At 39.7% G+C, this 19622-nt stretch overlaps 1 protein-coding gene across 1 annotated transcript; it reads right to left on the reverse strand.

The window, feature by feature from the left end:
- Positions 1-18304, reverse strand: LOC308080885 (carboxy-terminal domain RNA polymerase II polypeptide A small phosphatase 1-like). Its single transcript, XM_080422945.1, has 7 exons — positions 17946-18304; positions 10764-10906; positions 8989-9084; positions 6660-6716; positions 5643-5735; positions 5315-5500; positions 1-3845 (listed from the first exon to the last, which is right to left on the reverse strand). The coding sequence occupies exons 1-7, from the start codon at positions 18016-18018 to the stop codon at positions 3717-3719; spliced, it is 777 nt and encodes a 258-aa protein (XP_080279071.1). The 5' UTR covers positions 18019-18304; the 3' UTR covers positions 1-3716.
- Positions 18305-19622: the final 1318 nt, after the last annotated feature.

Genomic DNA, 19622 nt, shown 5'->3' on the forward strand with positions numbered 1-19622 from the left:
CGTGATTCAAATGTTTATTCTGAACTGGTCAGAGTAAGAATATGCCCTGCATTATGGCTGAATTGACACACCAACTGCTAAATGACAAAATACACTCTTGACAATATTGATTACTTAGCTGATGTACAAACATATCGTCTGTCGAGTGGAAATCTCATTTGTCCAAACCTTTTACTTTTCAGGATTCAAATAAAAAAGTAGCAGATCTACAAGCTCAAAACGCACCACTTCGCACCACTTTTCGAGCTAGTGGATCTGCTGCTTTTGGTATGATCAAGTGGGGCATTAATTTACGAATAAACACAAAAAGTTAGAATATGGAGATAAATATGGAGGTTTCTGCCCGACAGCAGCAATACACGTTTGTAACTATAGCTTCACATGAGGCATAATGAAATTTGTGAGTTCCCACCATAAAAATATAGTTCAATTAAACATATATTTTTTAAATGAAATTCACAAATCAACCTGGACTTTCATTTAGAATTTATGGAACAAAACATCTTATTACATACAGTTCAATACAATTTGGTATGATAAACAGACGCCAAACACTAGGTTACATCTATTCAATCATGAGTACATACATGAATATTTCCATATATTAATGTCATTTGTTTGCTTTATTACTGTGCAAAACAGAATATACATATCCACCGAATGTATAAGTACAGTAACAAGGGAATGTGCCCCATCGTGACAGAACATTCACTTTAAAAGGCAATAAGTAACTAGAAACAAGATGAATATTCCTCCAAAGTCATTCTCTCCCTCAGGTCCTGATATTTAAACTCCAAAATGAAAAAGTACCAGGTGATAGCTACGTCTACAAAATAATTGCTGGTATGTAAGTAAATCTCACTCAGTACTATTTATTTTAACAGCTGTTAGTCATCTTGTTTGTAAAAAAAAACGTTTGAAATACTAAGCAATGAGCATGTAATTTAAAATTGAATTTATATTAAAACATTTAAGTGAATCTCTTCAATTGCAACTTTTGATCTAATTGAGATATGTGTTGGCTTACAGTACATGGAATATACTGTTGTATGTTTCAAATATATTTACCCTGTTATGTTCCTACAACAGTAGATGCTACCCTTTTAAACGTTTGCTGGTGTGATTTATTACCTGTCGATATATGAGGTAACCAAAAATTGCATTACAATAGCAAGAACCATGTTTCTCCTCTGGGAAACAATATCAGAGCATTACCATCTTGGGTAAAAAAAAAAGAAGAAAAAAAGGCATCTAATCATTTTAGTGATTATTCTGAAGATGTTATTTTTTTGTTTGTTTTTATTGAGAACAACGGTCAAAATTTAGAAAAATAGTGTAATCTGTTTTCAACTGTGGATTTACCTGTTGTCGTTGATCCACTTGGGACTATCATGTCTCACAGGCCTGTTAGCTTAGTCAAATCCACTGTTGCATTCATCCGTGTCAACATAACATTGCCGAAGCAGACGTATAGGGCAACAAATATTGTATGGAAAATATATTGCAATATATGATGTAGTCCCTGTTTAAACCCTGTCATATAATCTATGAAAAACAAATACCTAGGCAGCAATGACAATTTGCATTATGTTTGCGGATATGCTCTGCAAAGAAATGCTAATGATCAAAGACGCCATTACACAAAGGTTGGCACATTCAGACATGTATTGATACTTGTTGCTGATCTCTCAAGGCACAGAAACTTACGCTAACAACTCACAAGACATATTCCCACCAGTCCCTATGATTTATAACAAGATCCTGAAATTGTTTCAAGCCCATATGTACCGATTAGTAAAGAAAAAGATCTTTACACTGCAGCTTATGATGGAGCGAAAACGACTAACTGCCCCCAAAACATTTCTGTTTGAACTTCACAACTTTCGTTTGCCACACAGCTGCAGCGCTTTAATGCTATTAAGGTTCAAGTTTTGTTTAAGGTTATAAAACAAACGACAGATGCATTACAAAACCAACACCTATGCAACTGAGGCCACTCTGTTGCTCAAAACACGAACATCGATGCATTTCCGTTTGCACTTACATACAGTTTCCCAACACAAACCTAGACAGTTCAACCACTGAAGAGTAAGATGTAATCATTTCCCAGGTCTTCGAAAGATTTACTCTGTTAACAGAGCTCATCAATACTCAATCGTAAGTCATTTCACTGTGTAGGAACATTACTAGAAATCAATCAAGTATACATCCCAGTCCTCTCATTTCTGGCATCAACATCTGTTGTTGACAACCAAGTCCACTGCAGTGATTGTAAACTGCCATCCTGAATCCTACCAGTTAGCTAGTTGCATTCAACTGGTGTCTAACCAAAGTCAATGGAAGATCCATCAAATATAAATAACTAAAAGGTTTTTTTTATACCTTCGATAGGATTTTCGAAGAGCCAAATGTCTTCTGGCTATTTGACATAAAATTCAACACACACACACACACACACATATACAGTATATGTATATATATATATATATATATATATGGAAAGAAAGCGAGCAGTGCTCGGGGTCCTCAAGGACTTAAGTTGATCTACAGTCTTTCAGGCTGCCATTGGAGCTCCATGTCCTCCTATACACATGTTAGCTGCACTTTCATGGTCATTTGCGACTGGTTGGATATCCATTTTAGTTTCAGGGGATTAGTGTAGAAACACTCAATTGTTTCAAAGCACTGTCCCTTTGAAGGGGGGGGGGGGGGGGGCATTTCACTGTGCCAATTTTGGTGTCCAAAACAGATACAATTTGTCTCACAAAAATAGGTTTCTGCAGCACAGTGGAACTGAGGCCAGTCCTAGAGATTATCATGTAAAGTGCTGTCCAGTCTTATATTATTCTGTTACAAAGGGGTTAAATTACAAAACGGGGAAGGGGAAAAATGTAGAAAAGAAACAAAAAAACATTAGATGAGATGCGCTTATCCACGTGGAAGTTCTCAAGTCACAATTTTTAGCCGTTTCACAAATCCCCATGGATCACGCGCGCTTCAGTACACAGAAGAATCCAAACTCACCGAAATGGGAAAACGTGTTGAAGTTAAAGTCAAGTTGAGAAAAGAGAGCGTGAGGCTAAAACATGAATCATTCAGAGTATTGCCAAAAATGCCTATGCATACCAATTACACTAACTAGATTCTTCAACTTTTGTTGCACAAACAAAAGATAATCCTCCATTTCAGTCCTGCTTTAGGTTTGTAGGACCAGATCACTGCATCTGACCTACAGTATCAGACAATTTCCAGCACCCAGTTCTGTGTTATGGATGCCTTTGACTATTGTTATTTTACTGTAAGTTCAATGAGATTTAATTTAATTTAAAACGAAAATTGTGTTTATGTGTGTGTGTGGGTGTGTGTGCGTGGGGGGGTGTTCTTATTCTGGACATCAATTCAATATCAAATGTTTCATGACAGGCTGAGTATTGATAGGAGGGGGCACAGTTAGAACTCAAAAGTCAGTCAAGTTGTCTGTCTGACAACAAGAGGGCAGTGTTGGCAACACTTGCCCACCAAGCGCATGCTGTGACAGTGATGTCGAGACGAAGATGTTGTGAAGCCAAGCGCTTTAATCAGCTTCCCGCATCTACTTGGGATGTTTTAGGTGTGTTTTTCTGATGGGGAGTAATATCCAGCCAAGCTGACATCTAAATGCTGTGTAAGGCCTGATAGTGACTTTCTTTTCCTGATTCAGATACAAAGTGATGCTGCTAGCTCATGATACCTTCCTGCTTGAGGACTGTGTAGACGTTATCTACTTTGCTCAGCTTCTCAAAGAAGGGGATGAGGTCCAGCAGCTCCGTGTCAGACATGTCATCGAACCACGAGACCACAGGCACCTGGACACAAACACAGAGGGTGGGGGGTGGGAGTCAGAAAAAACAGGTTCACTCTTCACAGCAAAACGTGCCTCAATAAGTTGCCAGGATTCATGCTGAAGTGTCCTTGAGCAAGACACTGAGAGTGAAATGTATCCCCCCTCACTGAACAACTATTGACAAAATACCTTTGAGCAAGGCACTTGAAAGGACCATTTGTGTCCGGGTAGCTCAGTCGGTAGAGCTCTCGCCTTTGGACCACAAGGTCATTGGGTTCAATTCCGGGCACGGCCAACTCAGCGTACGAGTAGCACGACTTGGGTACGGCAAGTCGTGCGGTAAGTACTGGGAGCTGATGGTAGGAGTGCCGATCCACCTCAGCAATCCATCTCCCAAGGGTCTAGCGCAATGTAACGGCGATAGACTCCCGTGCTCTCAGCTGATACTGACAATAAGCCTCTCCGACCTTATTTACATTCACAATCATTATCTAATCACAGCTTTGGCCATAAACATAGACAATTGTCCTGTTAATTGTTTTCCTTTTAGACTTGGCTCTCATCAAAGCGTTACTGAACTTCAATTTAGTTTGTAAATCCATGCAGGGACTATTTTCGGCAAGCCTTTGAAAGTCAGCCTGTGCATTCAAATGCATTCAAATGCAATGAAACCACAACTTTGCCAAAGGGAATAATGGCACAAGTTCACTGTATTGGATTACCTATCTCAAGTCTCAAGCTTCAAGTCTCTGCAGGTTGAGTTTCATACCGTACTGAAATAAGTTACAATATTCCCTAAGATGACAATGCTCCACACGTCCTAGTCTCTTCTCCCTCCTGGCTCTCAAACTGGGGAATGAATTCCCCCTTGGAGTCGGAACTGCAGACTAACTCCCCTCTTTCCACCCCAGTCTGAAAATTCACCTCTTCAGACTTCACCTCAGGCTCACCCCCTAGCACTCCTCTCTCCTTGAATCCCTTCTTGTTACCATTTTCGATAGATCTACGTGGGTTACTTGTTCACATGTTTTTGTTATACAGATTTGTTTAGCTTGACCACAAATGTTAAGAATGTTATTAAGATGTGTAGCATGTTCACATGTTTTTTAGACTAAAGCTGATGTTTACAGTGTACATGTGTACTTGTAGGCTAGTTTCTTTGAAGCACTATATTGTTCTCTTTGCACTCAACCCATGTGCCTGTGCACTGTAAGTCGCTCTGGATAAAAGTATTTGCTAAACTCATACATTTATTAATTTAATGGAAAACATTGGCTTCAAGAAAAAAACAAAAATGACGGTATGCTTTGAGAACGGTTAACAGTAATGTCAAGTATATACAGTGAATCATAGTCAATAGGCTAAACATACCAGACCATGCTATGGACTCAAAGATTTGATCAGTGACAGTACACATGTGGAGGAGGGTGTGCTCAGTCAACCTGACCTGCATAATTATGCCTGATTAATAATACATGTAAGGTGTCTTACTGCGTTGTCAGGGTGGAAGATATAGGAGGCGGGGGAGTTGTCAATGATGATGACCTTGTTGAGGTCACGGCCCAAGCGACTCAGGTCCTTGACATAGTTCCCGCGGTGGAACACGCACGACTCTCGGAACAGGCGACATCGGAAAGCGCCCCACTTATCCAGGAGATCAGAGACAGGGTCTGCATACTGGGGCACAGACAGGCAGACAGTAGATTTTTTTTAAAACATGTTTAAATATCAGCTACATAGTTTATAAATGTTCAACTGCTTTCCCGTTGTAAGCATCTGGAGGGCTGGATGTGTGATAAAGTTGAACTGATAATCTCACCTTGGCTAAACTGGCAGTGAACAGGACACACTCAAAGAGCTGTCCCATCCTCTTCAGGAATTCATCGACATGAGGCCTTTTCAGCACGTACACCTGGAACACCCCAGATTTCCAAAACGTTATGTCAGGACAGGAGGAGGGTAGCATAGCATACAGTAGACAGAAATCCATCAAATCATAGGCATATAAGGACTCACCAACACTTCCCCATTGTTTTACATACTGCTCTGTTCAATTCTTAAACCTTTCAAAATTTGGAAATGTTATTTAATTTAATTCTTCCATATATGTGTCCTGGTTCTAAAAAAAATACAAAAATTCAGAATCAGATCAATGGCAAAAAAACACAAACAAATAAAGATGTTCCTTGAGCTTCCTTCCGTGTTCTTTCCCAGGTGTGCGCGAATGAGGACAGCGTTCCTGAACCAAGTCATCCGGAATAGGCTCTGCTTGTCTGAACAAACCTATCCTGGATTACTTGAATCAGGCCCGGACCTGGGGCACGTCATCTGTCTTCACACGTCCATTTTCAAAATCCCTTAAATGCTAGCAGCACCGGCACGTAGCAATTTGAAACTCCAGAGTGCAGACCTCGGGCCAGCACAGGTAGAATTAAGGGTCAGTGGATGAGAACACATAACGTTACCTGTGTGGGTACTACTGGGTAGTTGACTAGACAAGACATTAACACATGCCTGCGTGTCCTGACTTCAAAAACAAAGAACAAGGTCTTTTTCTGGCCTGCAAGGATGTGCGCTTTCATTTTTGGTGGGTTTTAAACACAAAAATCTGAGGGCACTGATGTACTAGCCTCGCATAGCCAGACTATATCACTGCGTGGATATGAGTCTGGTGCTTCTTTTTTTTTTTGCACTGGCAGATTCGTCTTGTACCAGGCTACTGATGTACAGTAACATTAGAGACATCATACAACCAACTAAACACACAGTGTAATCAAAAGAATACAATCCCAGTAGGATTTTAATGGTTGACAGTTAGTAGTATGGGCATCCGTACCTGGTGTTGCGTGCCGTCAATCTCCACTGGAATGATGAAGTCTGCGTTGTTCACTGGCTGTTGGGAGTAACAAAGACGAATTAATTAAACATATTCCATCGTTTTGTGGATGTACTTACCCACAATGCCTTCCACCACTGAGTGCATTCTTCACCAAAGTGTTAATCAAACCAAGAATGATCTTTGGTGCCAACAGCCTCAGTAACGTTGGTGGTCTTAGTTCAATAACATACCCATTGATCTACAAAGGCAATGCAAACCCTAACTATGGTGCATTTACGGTAAATAACGCCAAAGCGCTTTACAATCACCCATTCACACACACATTCACACACCAATGGCGGAGGAAACCATGCAAGGCATCATCAACCTTCTCATCGGAAGTAGTCAGTTAGCAGCAATTTGTCTGAGGTTTCGTCATATTTGGCGATAGATACTTTGGACAAAGTGTGTGCGATCTCCGTCCATTAATTCATTGCCATCTGGTTGTGTTTGTAGTCCCTCACAGGTGTTATACATGTGTTTGTACAAATCTCCTCTGACAACCTTTATTCAACACTGTAATGGTACATTGCGGAAGTAAAACAATATAAATCACGAGCGCATTGAGTGCCTGACCAGTCACCCGTGATGTTTGCATTGGTGTCTCTCTAGTGATGGCTCATTTGAAATTGGACTTCAGCAAGGCACTGAGTTTAGTTTTGCATTGCCAGACGATCAGAGATCTCAGAGATTCTAAATTCAATGTGGACTTCAAATGTCTCGGTGCTGCCTCAAAGGGAACAGGATCTGAAGGACCGGAGGGCACTTGCCTGGAATACCCTACATGGGATGAGAAGAGTGTGGAAATCTGACATGGGAGAAGACCTTAACTCATTGAGTGCCATTAACGTGTTTCACGTGTTTTACCGCTATGGTGCAACGTGCCATTAACGTGTTTCACATGTTTTTGAAAAAAATTGAAAAATAAATAAATAAAAATGCATTTTTTTTAAATTTATTTTTAGAACCCAAGATATCATTATCCGAAGATTTTCAGCTCCATCCACTCCTTGTTTAACTTATAACTGAAAAAGGCTGTATCTCGCTTCCTAAGCACTTTTTTTTACTTTGAAAAATAAAAATCGCACTGGCCAGAAATAGCCAGAAATAATTCGGGCACTCAATGAGTTAAGAGGCGGCCACTACAGTGGAGTCAGTACTGCTGTATGGGGCCGAGACATGGACGCTCACAGCACAGCAGGAAAGGGCCCTGGATGGTGTCTACACAAGAATGCTACGAATGGCACTAGGTGGGAGGACACCATCAGAAACGTGGACATCTACGGGGACCTACCACAGGTCACAGACGAGGTCAGAGAGAGAAGGATGAGGCTGGCTGGGCACTGCGTCAGGCACCCGGAACTTGTGGCAAGTAAACGGATACTGCGGGAGCCAACCCAAGGTATAGCCAGAAGGGGAAAGAGGCGCACCAACTACGTAGATACACTGCGGTGCGACAGTGGATCCACGCCGCATTGTGAGCTTGTTGTAGGTCTGCTATTTTCAGTGTGTGACATCGCAACGTCATGCAACAAAGTATGTATGAATCGGGAGACTAGTTTGTTCTGCAATGACGTAATTTTGTTCTTCAAGTTTGACTTTGTTTATAGTATTTAGTGCTTGACCCATGCTTCTGCAGCAGCTACATAGGGAATATAACCCACAACTCAGACAGGGTTAGAGCCAAGCTCTACCTGGAAACATAAATATGCCTGCGGCTTAACTATCAGCTGCATGTAGGAGGATATCCACGGTTATTTGTGTTCGAGAACCAGCTAGTCTGGGTTTGGTGTCTGCCAAAGATGACAGCAATGTATTGTATGTATTGTAGCTGCCAACAACAACCAGAGGACGATTAGCTAGACCTTACGTGTGTCTTACTATAGACCATACGCATCTGATGGTGTAATGCACCCACAAGTGGCAACAGCTCATTTTTTTTCTTTCCATAAAAAGAAGCCAGGAGATACACAAAGATCAAATGACATGTCACTGTCCATATATCAATCTTTGAACAATACCAACAATATTGTAACTGCAATGTCGACTACAAGTAACTAGCAGTTCTCAAAGGGAGCCGTTTGAGACAGGTTCCTACAGTAAGATAAATTGCCATGCCACAAGCCATGACCAATACATCTTAAGTTTTATTCCAAATGAGCAAACCATGTATCACAATTCACAAATGCAATTATATAGATTAGATAACATAGTTAGGCAGACAAATGGTACATTTACACTATGCAGAGGGATTATTATAATATATTTTTTGTATACACTTACTTACCTTAAAAGAGCTGTGAACTAATGTCTCATCCAGGTCGATAACCACACAGATCTTTCCAGCGTCTTTGGACTTTGCCGGAGGCAGCAATGGTCTCACCTGGATTTAAAAATGAATAAATACACACAGTATATATCACATTTACTTGAAGCTGCACAAAACAACGAACCATTAGCTCTAAACAAAAACATTAAGAAACGCTTACTTGGGACTTACAAAGCAACATCTGAAAGATGAGAAAGTCAGAGACTGAATGCCATGGATGGAGAGAGAGAGAGAGAGAGACAGTGAGTGAGAGAGAGAGACAGACAGACAGAGAGACAGAGCTAGTGAGACTGACTCTAAAGCCGCTTATCCACTGCATGGTACCGGCTCAACTCTACTCAACTCTACTTGTTTTACTTTGTTTTCCACTGCAGATACAGTAACACCCCCGGCCTCAATGTAGCTGGTCGTTATACTAGCCCCTTTCGTAACCCTGTATAACTTTTATGTATTTGGGATGACGGTATCCAGGGTCCCTTGAAGGTCAATACCTTCTCCCATTCACCCGTGGAAACGTGTTGATCGCCGTTGCCATTAAACATGTTTAGAGTGGAGAGTTGCTTAACAATGCTCATCTTAAAAGGTGAGGCTAACGCTAATGCTGTCAGGAAACAATATCTATTTCACCAGTACGGTCCAACAAAAATAGTTTCCGACAACATTTTAGGTGAGTAATAGGCCACACAGTTACTCAATATGGATTCCTCTCACATTTACAATGGCTAGTTAAAAGTTTGTTAAAGCAAATTTATGCTTTGGTAAAGGTTTGGTACTTTGTGTAGTTACCTTGCCATGATGTACACAATCAACGATTTAATTGTGTTTCTGTCGTTGAACATTGTGAATAAAAATCACATTTCTGTTTGACTTTTAGGCTTCGTAAACAAAAGTTGCACAGAGCACATAATGACAAAAAACATATACATTTAATTACTTTATACTTTTAAAAAAACATTAATAGTGGAAATAGCCGATCTACAAACTCAAAATGCGTTGCATAGAGTTTTCTTTTTTTTTTGTGGCTTTTTCTGCCTATATTGATAGTATATAGTAGATAGACAGGAAATGGGGAGAGAGAGACGGGAGTGACACTCAGCAAAGGTCGTGGGGATCGGGATTCGAATCCGCGACACGCTGTCAGGCTAGCATTGCAGCCTAGGTGCCCGGATCGCAAGGCCAGCAGTCCGGGCCAATATATGAACATTTTTAACATGGAAATGATTATGACGATTATGCAAAAAAATATTGCTATTATCTCAAATAATTGCGATTAGGCGATTATGTAATAATTGGGAACTTCCATTGCAGTTTAGAGGAGTCTGTCATGATGCAACGATGCAATCATGCTTGTGATGAGTCTTTCTGACATCACCTATTTCTCTCGTCTCAGCTCGCTTTCAACTTTGACCGAGGTGATACCAGGTACTTTTGCCTAAATGTAAAACAGAGAAAAGGCAAGTAGAGTTGAACTGAGGAACTGAGGAACTGTGCCGCTACCACACAGAGGAAAAGCGTCATTAAAGAGACAGAGAGTGAGAGGTCAGATGTACGCAATCTACGCTACCAGCTTCAAATTTATTTTTTTGGTTTCACTCTCGTGTAACATAAGTCTAATGCTGCCGCTGCTGTCTAAACAGGCAGACACAATAAACAACATCATCTGATTTGGCATCAACTCATCCAGGGACCACCAGAGGGGTCCAAATGGACCATTATGGATCTGTAAAAGGCACCTTGGAGACTGTTCCGTTCTCTTCAACCAGCAGTGGGGCGTTGTTGTTGACCGGCTGGGTCTCTGAGCGGTCCTCACACAGGCAGCAGAACAGACTGGAGAGGAGGCCTCCACTTCTGGGCTTTTTGGACGACTGGGAGGAACCTGGGAGTAAATGAGGAAGGACAGAGGGGGCGGGGGCTTCATGTTAGTCATAGTGTCATTTGTGGATGAAACAATAAACCCATTCAAACCGGGAGCGCATCTGTGTGGGGGGGGCTGGAGCTAAATATTTTGAGATAGGGGGGGGGGTCCTTGACATGAAAAAGTTTGAGAACCACTGATGTATAGCATCATACGTTTAAAAAAAGAAAAAAAACTGAAGAGATTTATTGGTTTAGTGATGTAACAAGGTTTCTGCACCAAACCTGAGAGTAGGATTTACCGATACAACGGTGGAGTTACCACAGTGAGAAGGCATGAGGCAGGGCATTCAACTTCACCATCAGTGGTTTTATTGACAAGCACAGCACAATGCGCCCAACTTGGTCAACAACCTGATTCATACTAACTGCCTTTCATGGCCCTTCCTGCAGGTAATTACCTGGATGATATTACCATTCACTGGGGGTAATTCCTTATCACATAGATCTAATAAATACATAGATGAAATGCATAATGCCCATAAAACCATCACCAAAGTAAAAGTATATACAAAACGACATAGTTACAAAATGACCCACCCCATATAATTACTAAATATAACATAACTCCACAAGTCAATCAATTCACATTCCTGAACACCCCTTCCATGTTGTACTTCTCCTGAACCTTTAAAAAAAGGTGCCCGGACCCCTACTCTTTTGATGGAACACTGCAGCAGACAGATGAGTTGTGCAAACATTTAGTTTGTTGCTAGTTTGTTAGATTTTCTTTTACACAGGTGGGATGGCCAGCCCTTCCTGCTCTTTGGCCTCCCAATCAGCAAAAAAAATAGTCAACCAATGTTCAATAAAATCAATCAATCCATAACCCTGTACAATTATTCCTATGTGCAACTATGCTGTGCAAATACATAATGCCCATTCCTACTGCGTAGCGGCCCGAACCCCTAGCTTATTGAAAATGTGTGCAAATCTTTCAATATATATATTTTTAAGCGAACATTTGTAACTTAAATCTTTGGTTCTGGAGGTCCATGGAACAAAATATTTTACCAATGTTCGCTTTAAAAATATATATATATATTCAAAGATTTGCACACATTTTCAAGATAAAAAATTATAATACAATATACAAGCTCGTAGATGAGCTTGTATATCTGCTATTTTTGAATAGCCAAAGTATAAAATAATGGTTATAGCTAACATCTAAAATGACACAGATGCGTTCCCGGATTTAATGGGTTAAGCACCTTGGAAGGCGCCATATAAATGCATCATTTACCATTTAATTAGACTCATGTACAGTACAATAAAGCCAACACGTGCCTCACAGGAGTTCTTGCATAACCATAACACTGCTGTCAGTGACAGACATTCTACTCAGTCCACCAATGAATGTTTTCAACCCTTGGTAGTGTTGCTAAGGCAGCTCTAAGAAGCTGTCCTGGTTTAACATTTTCGCCTTTTCTTACCTGAAGTGACATAAGACGTTTGTGTGTTGAACGAGTTTCCCGTTCCCTCAGGGCCTTCAAAACCTCTTAAAAGCCTGCATCGTAATTTCAGAACTACATGGGTGTCAAAAATGTGTAATTGTGCAACAACAACAGCAATAAGTATGTCATATAGCCAAGTCTGGAGTCACCAGCTGCTTTACACATGACAATGAGGACTTCCATTGGGAGAGCACGGCGCTTGTGGAGGAAGAAGCCCTTATTTCTTTCCTAGTTCCTACCAATGAATGACATACACCACCATCATTACCTACTTTTTGAAAAGAATTGGCCTAGGGCTAAGAGATGATGAGGCCACTAACAAAAAAAAACACCTGCTTGGAATATGAAATAAATGTCCTGTACAGTAATGTGAATGTAGAGTCTAAATCAATTATGATTCAGAATTCTCAACAGCGTGCTCAATCACGTCTCACATTTACCATTTAAGGTATTTTACAGACACACTTATCTGGAACAACTGAATGAGAAGCATTCGTAACCTTGCCTGACTGTACACTAGTACAAAAACAGAGATGATAAGAAATAAACTGTGTATTGATTTAGAGAAAAAATTATGCACAACCTTAACTAGTTAGGTAGGGCTGTCACGATTATAAATTGAAGTTGACGATTAATTGTCACTCAAATAATTAAATTAACAATTTCATTGTGTGTTTGGCCATTGAACATTGGATCATATGAATAAAATAAATATTTCTCTTTGCCTTTTAGGCTTCGTAATCAAAAATTTCACAGGGCAGATATGACAAATAATTAAATATACAAAGAAATTGTTGACATATTTAATAATGTTATACATGTAAAAATAGCACATCTGCTTTTTTTAATATTGAAAATGTATGAACATTTTTCAACATGGAAACGATGACGATTATGCAAAGAAATAATTGCGATTATCTCAAATTATTGCGATTAGACGATTATATAATAATTGTGACAGGCTAGGCCTACACACAGGTCTCTCCAAAGATAGATTTCTAATTTTTCAGTGTTAGAATGGACCCTCCCCACCCCAGCCCCTCCACCCCCCTTTCGTTCTCTTACACCCCAGCCCATCTCTTTCTCTGTCCTGCTCTGGACGTGACCGCGTTACAAACACACAAACCTCTGTTGTCCGTGTCTCTGTCTCGCCCCCTCTCTTTTCACTACCTCTCCCCTATTCCCCTCCTACTCTATTTGTGGACTCAAGCCCGTCTGACCCCGCGGCCGGCATCTGCCATGGGCACACACACAAACAGGAAGAGGAAACAGAAGGGTATCACACGAGGAAGAAATGTAAGGTCACAAATGCTTCATTCCAAGGCAGTCTAAGTGCAAGGCTAAGTGCAAGGCAAGATTTATGTAGTATACCCGGATTCTGGTACCCTTTTTCCTGATCCTGTGTTCTGTCTTACAAAATATTAAATTCTTGGACAGAATCACAAAATTACTGACCGACTATAACATAACATGTTTTCCCATGGACACAAGACAGTTTAGTTCTCTTACCCTTAATCTCTCTCCCGTTGCCCTATTCACTCTTTTGTGCCTCTTTCCCATTCCCTTGGGTCCTTATCCACTTCCTCTGGCCCCAGGTTCCACCCTCATGTGTTTAGTCACACATGTGATAAGACCAAAAACAAAATAGAGACCAAAAACACCTTTTGAAAACACCTGTTCGGTAACATGAAACCTAACATGCTCCAAATAACTTAAAATGTTACAATTATAAACTATTTTCTGACAAGAAGCCAAACTTGTTACTGGTAGATTGCGCTCTTAGACATGAAGTTAGGCCAGGGAAGAGAGAGGGGAAGTCGGCCAGAACCAAGTCTTGTTGTCAAGTACCAGAACGGCATTAACCTTTTTCAGAGTTATAGGAATGCTCTTCACATGTACAACAACAGCCACTCTGACATGCAATTTATTAAGCAAATCTGTAGAGATTTAAGGTCGACTTCATACATTTAAACACCAATTAAAAGTGTCCCAGGAGGATCATTTTTTTAAGAGCAGTGGTTCTCAACCTTTCTGGTTGAGGGCCCACTTTATTAATGATCAATCAATCGACTGTGTTCGTGCTTGGATTAATGGAACCAACGTAGTAGAATAAATACATGCAATTATTTTATTTTCTTATATTAATGTTTTAGTATAGTTTAGTGTTTTGACAATTATTTGGGTGCCCACTTGCAATACCCTCGCAGCCCACAGGTTGAGAATCGCGGTTTTAGAGTACATTGATTATGTTATTATTGTCAATAATGAGCCCGTGTTTTCCCCTGCTCTCCCTAAACAAACTCATTCCAGCACACATTATATTTGAAGAGGGATCTTCAATCTGTAGTTTATTGCTGGGGGCTTGTTAACCTTTATGAAATCATTTGCATTTCAAACACCCTCATCGGTGTGCCTGGCCCTGTCTATCTGTCTATTAATATTCTGAATTTGATTACGAGCCAAAAATAAACCTCGAACCCTGATACATTCTTCTGTGTTTTCCTCTGCTGTGTGAATTCCAGAAGAGTTTGACAACAAACACTGAATGATGTTAAATAAATTATGCAGCGACTCATACGCTTGGTGTAAAATGTAACCTCTGGGAGCTGCACCCTTGTCACATAATTATTCATTTGATAATTCACTGTGTTTGCCACTATTCTAAAGATACTATGTTAATATGAGGGCAATACATAGCACGCAGTTTGCAAGCATGGTGAATGAACCCAAAATACTTAATTATGCCAATTTAGGTCTATCCGGCCAACATCTTGATTAATTTACATACCGGTAATAGACCAATCTCTGCAGCATCGTTAGTGGTATACTGTACAGCACTGGTAAGGACTGATAGGGGAAGACCCTTATAGGGCCCTTCTCATTTGTACCCTCTCAGAGTTCAATTAACACTGACGATTTACAGTGTAGATTGGGGCCCCAGAGATGGAAAAAACATGTATTTAAGGGGTAGTTCAGCCCCAAATCACTTTTTTCTATCAATGACTTACCCCATAAAGCCTTGAATTCATGGAGATTTTTTTGAGCAAAAACTATATTTAAAACATTCCCTTATATTTTAAACATTCTCAGTGCGAATATTCTCAGTGGAATATTTGATCAGGAATGCAACAAACAAAAAAATCTCCATAAATTCAAGGCTTCATGTAGTGAGTGATTGATAGAAGAAAACAAATACTATTTTGGGGGTGAACTACCTCTTTAAATGGGGCTGTATAAATGCACATCAAACTGGGGGTGGCTGAAATTAAAAAAGGTTGAGAATCACTATCCGATGTACAGCAGAATATTATTGTACCACTTCAGTTGTCTGCACTGCAGCTAACATGGTTCCAAATGATTAACTAGGCTTGAAGAAGAATATCAAATACTGCAGTGGAACTTCTAAATGTTTTATCAGTGGGATAGGTAGCTCATATACGTCCTTATAAGCACTGGTGGTTTACACTACAAAGCAAAGCCATCTTGAACTGGCGTGGCGGTCTCTTTGAAACCAGATGTGAAAAATCTCATTTCTTGCCGAGTGTAAACATGCTCTCTGAGGCAGCAAAAGTGTGTTTTGACTGGGTAAACAAATGCACAACAATGTGTGGGCTGGGGACACGGTTATGCAACAGATTAGGCTACTATAAGGCCCAATTAGAATGCAGCTACCAAGCAATTCAACCACCACACACCTACTTTTATCCTCACCTCAATATAAAACATAGACACTAAATAGATACCCCAACAACACACACAGCTTGTCTGTGACACACACACACACACACACACACACACACACACACACACACACACACACACACACACACACACACACACACACACACACACACACACACACAGTTTAAAGCCTAGTTCTGCATGAACTAAATGTCACTTTAAATTTCACCCAAATGTCAACATTCAGATGCTACAAATCCAAGAAGCGGTTGAAATGTAACAGCAGACACGTTTAAATATACAGCAGTCATAAGATGATGATGAAGACGACATTATGGCAATTAAGATAATGACAATAATATAATCATATAATGATACAGGGTCGTTCAGAGATGACGAATGGCAGACTATAGTAGCCCAGCTTTCCAGCTCTCTAAAAGGTCTAAACTTCATGCATTTTCTTGTAGGCCTCAAGAGTTACATACTTGCAGTGACCTGCTAATAGGCTCTATAGTATGCACAGCAGCCATATTGGAAGGAAATTGGGCCTCTTCCTTACTTCCTTCACAGGTCTTACCAATGATTCTAATGTAGGCTCTGTTCCATTTAGTGTAGCACAGTGGTTCTCAAACTTATTAATTTCAAGGACCCCCATAACTCTGAGAGTGTACAAATGGAACCAAATGGACCCATTTGTACACTCTCAGAGTTACACACCCGTAAGGGTCTATTTGGAACCCCCTCGACTTGCCTCAAGGAACCATGAGGGTCCCTGGACCCCACTTTGAGACCCACTGGTGTAGCAGAGTGTTTCCAGTGAGCCAACATGAACAATATCAGCACCCTGACTCTGTTTGACCAGAATGGAACAAGGCCTTCATTAGTATCATTGGTAACACCTGAGAAGGAAGTAAGGAAGTAGAGGCCCAATTTATTTCCAATATGGCTGCTGTGCATAGAGCCTATTGCTATTAATATAAAACTAGGTGTTCATCTGGAAAGCTGTGTCAATCTTAATGTCATGGTCTTCTCAGACTAGTAACAAGGAGAACAGAGTTTGGGAAGACAAATAATATCAAACGAATGAAATGGAAATTAAACCTGATTTAATCAATGTCCAAAGACACTGTGTTCCAAAGTGCTATTTTCAAGTCAAGTATTTTAAATTGCTCAATTGTGGTTCTATTTATTCAAGAATACGGATCATTTAGCCCTCAGAGGGTGAGTTGCAGTGGTGGAAGAAGTACTTTAGAAGTACTCAAGTAAAATTATCAATACCACAATGTAGAACACTGTTACAAGTAAAAGTCTGGTACTCAAATTTTACTTGAGTAAAAGTACAAAATTATTGCCATCAAATACCTAAAAGTTTCAAAAGTAAATACTACTTATTCAGAATGTCCCATTGATTTTCTAAATGCATTAAAAAAACTGAGAATAGCAGATCTACAAGCTCACAATGCATCTTTTCAAATGGCCGAAATGAAGAGGTTAATGTTTGTATGTTTTGTATAATAATCCAAATCTACAAAGTAACTATAGTAACTAAGTTTTTAAATAATTGTAGTGGAGTAAAAGTACAATAATTGCCTCTGAGATGTATAGTGCGAGTAGAAGTAAAAGTACTGGAAATAGTCCAGTAAAGTAAAAAAAATACCCAAAAATTGAACTTACAAATTGAAGTACAGTACTTGAGTAAATGTACTAGTTACTTTACACCACTGATTGAATACGTTTATAAAGTTGTTGTTGAGATTAGTTGATAGTTTAAGTTGTACATGTTGTTGACATGCATGCGTGCAGCAGATCTATGAACTATGACGTGATATGTGCTCAAACTTTTTAATTAAAATGTACTTTTCTTACCTCTCTGTCTGGAGGACTTCTTTGCCTCTTCATCGCGACTAACTTGAGTTATTATCGAGGACGGATCGTCCATCACATCCAGATTATTTGGTCCAGAATATTAATATTATAATATCTACTCTTTAAACTGAACCTTTAAACTGATTGTTCGCCAACACAGTGCATTAAACACACATAAAACATAACACCATCTATACACAAGTGGAACTCCCCGGTGATAAACGATACATCGAATTATCGTCCATTTAAATCGTAACCGTGTAAAGTTGTTATCTATCTGTAATCTGAAGACTGGAGGTTATAGAGAACATTTGGCAAACAGTTGACAACTTTGATTCAACATGGAGTTCAGTTCTACTCTCTCCTCTAAAGTTTCAGGAGGTAGGGCTGCATCCCATGGCCCGCGGGGATCTGTCGCGCTGTGATTGGCTACTTGGTTACCCCGGGCAACCGTTGACTTCGAGTAGAAAATATGATCATCATACATACAGTGGTGTAAAATGTATTTTTAACTTAAGTAAAAGTATCAATACTGCAATGTAGAAACACTCTGTTACAAGTAAAAGTCCGGAATTCAATGAGTAATGACTTGAGTAAAAGTACAAAAGTATTGGTAACTATCAAAATGTACTCAAAGTACCAAAAGTAGAAAGTACTCCTTGTGCAAAATGTCCCATTTCACGAGTTCAAAATGTGTAAAAATCATTTGAAAATCTTTAGAAAATAGCAGAAAATAGCAGATCTACAAGCTTGTATCTAGTCACTATCTACTATTTTCAAATGGCCGAAATGTATATGGTCTAAATGTTTTGTAATACAAATCTAAATCTAAAAAGTAACTAGTAACTGAAGTTTTAAAATAATTGTTGTGGAGTAAAAGTATAACATTTGCCTCTGAGATGCAATGGAGTAGAAGTAAAAGTACAGAAAATTGGAAATACTCCAGTGTAGTAAAAAATACCTCAACATTATACTTAAGTACAATACTTTAGTAAATGTACTTAGTTACTTTACACCACTGTATATCAACAAAAATTACTTTATATAGTATTATAAACCTTAAAACCGCATATATATTCATTAAAGCCAGCGGTTGCCCTGAGAACCAAATAGCCAATCAAAGAGCGCGACAGAATGGCCCGGCCTTCGGGCTATGGGATATACGCTCTACCATGACTGACTGTGTGGGAGGTTTCAAGGCCTCCCATTTCACTTAAAGGCAGCAACACAACATTACAATGACTAGTAGTAGTTACCATAGAGTTATAGTATGAGTTAGACCAAGGTCTCTAAAGTATTGGTTCTCAAACTTTTTCATGTCAAGGACCCCCAAAATTATATGCATTTGGCTGCGGACCCCCCATCTCAAAAATATTTTGTGCCAGAGATTTTTCAAAATTAGCAGATCTACAAGCTCATAGCGCAGTACAAAGTGAGGCGCTATGACTCTGAGCTTTATGATTTTTTCAGGGGACCCCTTGGTACCCCCCCAAGGACCCCTGGGGGTCCTCAAACCCCACTTTGTGAACCAATCCCTTACAGTAGCCAAAAAATAAGTATTGTAAAAGGATCTTTTAAACCCTTAAAATAAACATCATACAAGCTGAGGCTTTATCTACACTTCAAGCTTTTCTTTTGTTGTATATTATTACAGTGTATTATATTTTTTGTAATGGA

Source organism: Gymnoscopelus braueri (genome assembly GCF_963280865.1).
Source record: "Gymnoscopelus braueri genome assembly, chromosome: 24".
NCBI classification, from domain to species: domain Eukaryota; kingdom Metazoa; phylum Chordata; class Actinopteri; order Myctophiformes; family Myctophidae; genus Gymnoscopelus; species Gymnoscopelus braueri.

Excerpts from the sequence above, each read along its gene's own strand:
- LOC308080885 (XM_080422945.1), bottom strand. The coding sequence starts at position 18,018 with ATGGACGATCCGTCCTCGATAATAACTCAAGTTAGTCGCGATGAAGAG. Across the intron at positions 5,736-6,659 it reads TTGACGGCACGCAACACCAG|GTGTACGTGCTGAAAAGGCC; the intron begins GTACGGATGCCC and ends GGGGTGTTCCAG. Across the intron at positions 3,846-5,314 it reads TCTTCCACCCTGACAACGCA|GTGCCTGTGGTCTCGTGGTT; the intron begins GTAAGACACCTT and ends GTTTGTGTCCAG.